Source organism: Gavialis gangeticus, unplaced genomic scaffold, assembly GCF_001723915.1.
Source record: "Gavialis gangeticus isolate Ggan-Ray unplaced genomic scaffold, GavGan_comp1, whole genome shotgun sequence".
NCBI classification, from domain to species: domain Eukaryota; kingdom Metazoa; phylum Chordata; order Crocodylia; family Gavialidae; genus Gavialis; species Gavialis gangeticus.
The window spans coordinates 44904335-44912218 of NW_017729031.1; the positions used below are offsets into that span (position 1 = coordinate 44904335).

Below are 7884 nucleotides of genomic sequence, written 5' to 3' on the forward strand. Positions count from 1 at the left end.
TGTCCTTCCCCCCCCCCCCCACCATGCCTCTTTCCTCCCCCATGCCCCTTCCCCTCCAACGGACTTACCAGCCGGATGCTGCTTTCCAAGCTGCCGGGCTGCATATCAGCAATTGGATCGCTATCAGATGACATGGCTTGTTAATAATCGGCCATCGGTATCAGCCCAAAAAGTCTTTATCGGTGCGCCTCTATGTAGGGCTACCAGGTGGAGAACAAAGTATCTTTTTCGCTGGACTTAGTCAATTCAGAATTGAAAAACCAACTGGGAACTGGGGTGAAGAAATGGAAAAGCTTCCCCCCAGCACGTTTTATAATCTATGAATAAGAAAGGGGCTAGAAGGGAGAGAAAGCAATTGAGATGTGTTAAAGCCTTGGTCTTGAGGTTTCAAAAGTAGTTAGGTGCACATAAAGATGGAGATGGCCACAATAGGTATCTATAGTTGCCTGCATAAGTTTCTTTGAAAACCTGCCCAAGGTTGTCAAATGACAACTTTGTTTCTGTTTTAAAGAATTAACACTTCCTTTGTTTAATAAATCACTTTCCATCTTAATCATATTTTGGAAGAAATTCTTATGCAAGTAATATTAAAAAGTGCTTGTGATTACTTTTTAATTGAATTTGCATTTCCTGTTAAATTTAGTATGACAAGTAGAAATAGTTTAGAGTAGAAATAGCAAACAACATTTAATTATTATGTTGTTTTAACAAAATCAAAATAGAATGATTAAGAATCTAGAGAGATGTATATTGAGCTTAAATAAATTATTAAATGTATGTGCATAGCTATAGTGTATCCTTTGGTACAAAATACTGAGTTTAGTTTAAAAACTATTTTGTTGCAGCTCAACATGGTTTTTATTGTTCTACCAAACAACATTTTTTGGGGGGAAGTAATTGAAGTATAAATACAAATCAACCTTCATTTAAATAATCTTAATATTTTCTGCTTGCCTAATTTAAGCCATGATTAAAATCTATACCTTGTATCAGTGATTCCCAAAAGGTGTGCCATGAGAGTGATGGAAGTGTGTTGTGAAAAATGGGCTAGATCAGGCCCTAGCCAGGCTGGCTCTGTGTGGTAGAACTGGGCCTGTGGGATGAAGTGTACCACCAATTATAATCTGGAAAAAAAACATGTGCCCAAGGTTTCAGAGATTTGGGAAAGTTTATTCATGTCACTTTTAGACAGATCTAAGCTGAATTTTCTTTTGATGAAAATAAAACTTGGTTTTAACAAGTTCTCATTAAAACTTCCTTTGCACAATATATGCTTTTGTGGTATCTGAATTTTGTGAAATCACTGCTATTCCAATAGTTCTCCAAAAAAAGTGAAACTGTTGAGATTTTAAATTTGAAAACTGGATGACTTTCTTTGTTGTAAATTTCCTGTAATACGGTCACAGATTATTTAACTAAAAATGTCCTAAACAATTCATAGGTATTCCTTTTTTTAGTTTCAACTAGATTTAAATCCATTTAGTAAATATATTTAGTTTATTCTGCTCTTACTGCTAAAACATCACTGCCCATTCCTCTATTAAATTTCAAATTTTAGATAATTATGGACAAACACTTTTTTTTCTTATTAGTTACAGAAGTTGTTTTCCCTTTCCCATCTCTGGAAAAGGGTGGTTACTAAAACATGAAGCTTGATTTTTACCTATCTATAGTGCCACTGTGGCTGCTTACAGATATTCAGAAAAAAACCCTGGTACTTTATTTCACTTGGTGTATTCCCATGCTGAGTCCAGCACATGCCTCTTCCCATGCAGGCAGGCAGGGATTGCTGGGAAATGGAGTCCCCTGGTGACCAGAACTGGCCCACAGGGTGGACTTTGCTTGTCCCTGCCTTAGTTGGACCCAGCTCGCACAACATCTGTATGGATCAGGTGCTTTAGTGGGGCTTTTTTGGCGTTTTTATCTAATAGCTGACTGACTGAACTTTAGATAAAAGTGCCAAAAACCCCTGGTGAAGCACCCAAATTATACAGATGCCACAAAGGTTGAAGTAATGCAGTGCTGCTTCTGGTAAAGTATGGGGGGGGAGGGGGTTGGTTTTTTGTTTTTTCTTTTTTGAACGTTTGTAAGTGGCCTGTGTGTCTGGGAAACTTCTGCAGAGAGGGTGGCAATGCAGATTTTATGCAGTGCGTTAAATTCTCTAGCACAAATGCAAGCAGTAACTTTTTTTGTTTTAGTTTGAAACCTTATTCAAACGCCTTTCTTCTTCAGAAAATGAAGCATGATATTTTCTATGCTTTTGTTTTTAAAATACTGCTTTTTCCTCTTTTTTTTTTTTTTTTTCTTATTTAAGGAAGAAGACTTAACTAGTTTATAGGCTACCAGGAAGTGTGGGGGCCACACCAGAGGTTAAGTAGCTCCCGCCAACTCTATTGACCAGAGTGTGAAAGCTCTGACTGAGTGCCAGGTAAGAAACAAAAATTTGATCTGGTCTTCTGTAACATTTAAGATATGTGGAAAGGTAATGAGTGGTACTTTTTTAAAGGGTTTCTTTCTTCACTAACTTCTAACTCTTCCTTTTCTGCTTCATTGATCTTTATAAAAGTGTTATCTGGGTAACTATAGCTTTAGAATCATTGAAAAGTAGGGCTGGAAGGGATTTTTGAGGTCATCTAGTCCAACCTCCTGCCAGAGATGAGATAATCCCTGTCCAAACCGTTCTACAAATCTGTTGTCTAACCTAGGGGTGCGTGGCTTCTAAGTAAAAGAGTTGTCACTTAGTTGTTTTTGACACAACCTGCATAATAAAACTCTCCAAATATTAGGGAATAAAGACACAAATAATGCTCAGACTCCCACTTATAACTAGTTAAGAAGAATGATAATATAATTTAAAACGGGTATTGGACCCATCTCTTTTTTTTCAAAATAAGCACCATCTATTCTCTACTTTTACTTTCAATACATAGACTAAACTTATTTTTCTGGTCCTTCAGACCCTTCATCCCCATGCTGTTTTTCCCTACTCCAGATATCATACTTCTATCCATATCCCTTTTTCTGAACCTGAGCCTGCATCAGGTTTTTGAATTTGTATTGTTAATGCAATCTCTATTTTTTTTTTTTTTTTTGTGAATGCATAATAAATGGGGTGAGAACTCATTTGCTTTCGAAATATGGTCACTTGCTGTTTTCACTCTGTTTTTTAAAGCAGGCATACAAGGGTACACTTGAGCAGGCTTGTAGGGCATTTTTACATGTGCTGGGATATGGTGCCAGGCGCTTTTAATTAGCGAGCCGTGCTATTTAAAGCACCTGCACGTCATGTATCAATGCTGCCACGTGTCCCCGTGCTGAGAAAATGGCAGTGGGGCGCTTTGAACTGAAGCTCATTGAACATGTTTTATTTCAAATCGTCTTGCCACCATTTTTTCAGCATGGAGACGCACAGCAATACTGATGCACGTGACTCAGAAGGCTGCCAGAGCCCATCGGTTTCTTTGCTCCGGCAGACTCGATTACTCGATTAATCGAGTCTGCTCTGACGCACTGGAACTCCAGTGCGTCAGAGCAGCCTCTGCACATGCGTAGGAGCCCGTAGTGGTGAGCTAAGTCATGCCGGTTTCAATTTATTCAAAAGTCCTGTGATATTAAGGATGTGATTTATTATTTTTTGATGCTTTACTCTTTCACTTTTCAAGTAAGATTGGCCGTTAGTCCATGTCAAATTCTGAGACATTGAGTTAGCTGGGTTTTTTTAACTATTGTGTGTCAAATCATCACTAGCTGCCCTGGTCCCTGGTTTGTTTTTAAAACTTAATTGCATGCCCTGGAAAGTGACATAAAGTACTAAACCTACTATATTTTAGGACAGCATATTTCCTATGTATTTGAAATGATATTTATGATTATGTGTGTGCGTCTCAAGAAGAGAAGGAATTGCAGCAGTGAAATGAAAGAAATTAAATTATTTAAAAGTGGGAAGGAGTAATGAACAGGTACTCTGAGGTATACTTAATCAAGATTATTTCCTTATTTAAGGATTGTAAAAGTGGGGAAATTCAGTTATTTAACCACAAGAGTTGTTTAGCTCTATTCCTGGAATACACTAAGGGATCCTATAAGAAACATTTGAAATGCATGAAATAATGGCACTGCCCCTAGTATTCTAACTAAATGCATTTAATGTTTACTTTACAGTATTTCTTTTAGTATAATGAGTTCATTAAAAAAGCTTTTGATGCTAATTCAGAGATCCATAATCTGCTCAGTGTCTTTCACATGCAGTTTTGATGATAACTGACAAGCTGTAAGTTAATTAGCACAGAACTTACTAATGAGGATGTTAAAAATCCTTACTTTTAAATTTTTATTGATGCACTCTGGACAAATTGAAGGAAACTCAGTCATATCTGTAATAACTTCCAGGCACTTTCTCTATGCAGGTGCTGTTTTCAGGTAACAGGAAAAATATAATTAATTGACTGGTAGCAAAGTTTTGAAAAGTATGACAAGAATGCTTGTCTTCAGAAATGGGGATAACCCAAAACCAAAGCAATAAAGCGAGGTCTGTTAATTAGCATGGAAGACAGCTTCTTGAATTAATATGTGGTGTTAATTAACAGGAAGTCTGATGTTGTGTTGTAATTACCACCAATATTTTTGACATACTGAGTGACTGAAGGTGAATTATACAGATAGCAATTTAGTAAACACTTCAGAGCTTGGGAACCTTTTCCTTTGTTTCTGTTTTCTAGAAATATGGACAGACTTCTACGACTTGGAGGAGGTATGCCTGGGCTGGGACAGGTTAGTGTGCAGCTTGTCAATATTTTCTTTTAATACTGATCACAGTTGCTGGAATATTTCTTTAATTACCAAAAAAATAACCTTTTAGTAACAAATTTAACTAATTGCAGCATTGTAAATGTATAGGAAACATTGTTATATAGTCTGAACTTTGTGTTAATGTGAATTGCTGTACTAACATTTTCTATTTGATTTTTTCAAACTTAAAGATATTGTTTCAATTTTCCATCAGTTATCTAAACAACATGGTGCATGGATACAAATGTATTGCAAAATTAGTGGAATAAAAGGTACTCCAAATCCCACTTTTCAACAAATGATATTGCAAACTATTTGACTTAATCATTGAGAATAATTTTTAATATCTTGATATGGTACATGAGTAGATTTAATAGATTCCTTGGTGATGGGCACCCTATGATAACCTACCCTATATAAAATCATGGAGGCTGCATGACATTTTCTTAAAAGATTTTATTGCTGGTAAGTAGTAGTTACCACCTATCCATGTGGTTGTTAACAATACTGATAACAATGTTAAAGTTTATCATTTTATTAGTGGTAGGCTCAGGACCTCTCTGGTGCCTTCCAATTCCTGGCTGAAACTCCAACTGTTGGATGATCTGTATTTTCTCCCACAACAGGAAATCCCCTGTGGTTTTTTCTAAGTCAGCTATGTTGCCTAGAGGCCTTAATTCATCTTTTCTCTGTTCATTTGTCTTCTTTATTTTTAGGGCAAGTTTGGTTGGCCTCCCTGGGCCTGCGAGTGAAACTGTTAGGTTCTGCAATGGGAAGTGTGCCCTGGTACTCCAGTGTACCTAGAGTCTGGGTAGATTTGGGTGCATGGAGATGAATACAACTTTTCTCTCAAAACAGTGAGGAGGCACAAAGCTTGGAACCAATTTTCCCATAGGAACAATGTTACAAATGGGGGATTGGTTCCTCTACCACACTCAACACTGATCCAGGGGCATGCCCAGCCAGGGCTGGGAGGCATGGGAAGGCCAGGGCAGCTATGGCTGCTGTGCGCTGCTTCTCCTGAGGCAGTGCAGTGGCTCCACCCTGCCCCGGCTGGGCAAGTAGCAGGAGGGCATAGCCACCACTCCCAGCACCTTCCGCCACCTGCCTGGAGCGCCCCACGCAGATCCGAGGGCACCCTCCTTCCCCCATGTCCTCCCAGACAGGAGGCGCACAGTGGCTGGAGCTGCCTCACCCCCTCTGGGTGCCCCGGCTGGGTAGCCCCTGTCCCATCCCCAATCCCTGCCTCGCTGTGGGGGGTGTTGATCTGCCCCCCATACTCTCCCACAACAGACTTACTAGCTGGAGGCAGCTGTGTCCAGCGCTTTAAAGTCAAAACCCCGCTGGAATCTTGAAACAGTGTTGTAATTTACAAAGGTCTTAAGTGACATTTGTTGTAACTTGAACACTCATAAGTCAAGGACTGCTTGTAATTGCAAATTCGTCATTTGCTAATTTTGGTTTTGTAACTAGTTCCTAAGTTTCTAGCTGTCACTTGGAAGGTGTCAAATGAAGCATTCAGTGTTGTATTTTAAGTAGAATTACAGCTACTGTTTGACCAGCTCTTCTGTAATTTTTGTATACAATTGCTCCATTTTCCATTTCTATAGCTGAAAGTTTCTTCATGCACTCATAGTGCATCTTCAAAGAGTCCTCAGTTATTTTTAGTTTTGCTTTCTTAAACAGTTCTGGGTATTTCTCTTGTTCCTCTGTGCTGCCAGCCTGCTTCATGACTCTTCATTTTTTCTAACATCTGCGTAGTCTAATCACTCAAGATTTCACTTCATAGTCCTCTCTGAACCTGATGCATATCAAAGCTGTTTTTCAGATTTGGTGTTAACTCTTTAGCCTGCTTTTATAACTTCATGATTTGTAATCTGAATCTAGCTAGAGAATTAAAGCAAATATGAAATGTATCAGATAATAGAACATGGTATTCAAATAACCCCCTTAAATTGTTTTTGTGCTCGGCCCTCAAAGCTTTTGTGTGTATTTAAATATAGAAGGGTCTCCTGAAGGAATTTATGTAAGTGAGGGAATTTTGAATAATTTCATACATCTCAGGGGAACTGAATTTCTGCTGTTGCCTGTTGCAGCTTGCACTGGATAATATTATGACTACTTTTGCAGTCTTTTAGTTTACTGAATCAGCTGGAAAGATGCAAGTGGATCACTTCTTCCAGTGCATAAATTCCATCATTGAATATGGAAGTTTCATATGTAACTGAATAGCAGAGTTGTTTTGTTTTGAATATTTTTAATGGTAGCAAAGTAATTTCATACTAGATCCAATTAATTCAACTGAGATTAAAAGCAGGTATTCCATGGTAATAGTTAATCCTTTTGTGGAACTGAGATTGCTACACAGTCATGCCAATAAACCACACTAGTATATTTGAAACTATTGTACATTGCTCTCTTTAATTGTCCAGTGTTAAAATTGAGCTGTCCATTTTGTAGGTTTTATTTTAAATTTAAACCCAGAGTAAATAAACCTACAACTGTCAACTAATACAGCAGAGGAATTATAGATTAGTAGGGCTGGAAGGGACCTCAGGCAGTCATCTAGTTCAAACCTGTGCTCAAGGCAGGATTGTCTGACTAAACCATTCCAGTCATGCGCCGATCTAACCTGCCCTTAAACTTTCAAAGATGGAGATTCCACAGCCTCTCTGGGTAACCTGTTGCAATGCTTAACCACCTTCATGGTAAAAACTAAACAGAAGAATTATGATCTTATAAAAAATGGCAGAAGGTAGAACAAACCAATGGTTTTTCAAGCATCATTAAGTAGCCTGGTTCATCTAAAGTATCATCTGCAAACAGCTGTGAGGTTTGTTGCTTGACAGAAGAAATCAGTTGTTTGGAGGTCTGATAATAGTCTGTCTTGTTTCACCTGAAACTGTGGACAAGTTTTAATTGATCTTCACCAAGCTTGTATGTCTCTGATCTCTGCTGTGCTCTTTCAGCAGTACTCATTTTTCTCTTTTTTTTTTTTTTTTGTTATCACTTGTTCCTCACTAGACTTTCAGTCCATCAGCTAACAGTTGGGTTCTCCTCTGTCCTTTCCTCTTTATTCCAGTGGTGCTCAAGTCA

General features: G+C 38.3%; 1 protein-coding gene across 1 annotated transcript in view; it reads left to right on the forward strand.

The window, feature by feature from the left end:
• PSMD14 (proteasome 26S subunit, non-ATPase 14) overlaps positions 1-7884 on the forward strand; it is a 91198-nt gene that overhangs the window by 8006 nt on the left and 75308 nt on the right. The window contains exons 2-3 of the mRNA XM_019522702.1: positions 2315-2428; positions 4719-4770. Coding sequence (XP_019378247.1) covers positions 4723-4770 — 48 coding nt within the window. The 5' untranslated portion in view covers positions 2315-2428; positions 4719-4722. The remainder of the gene's footprint in view (positions 1-2314; positions 2429-4718; positions 4771-7884) is intronic.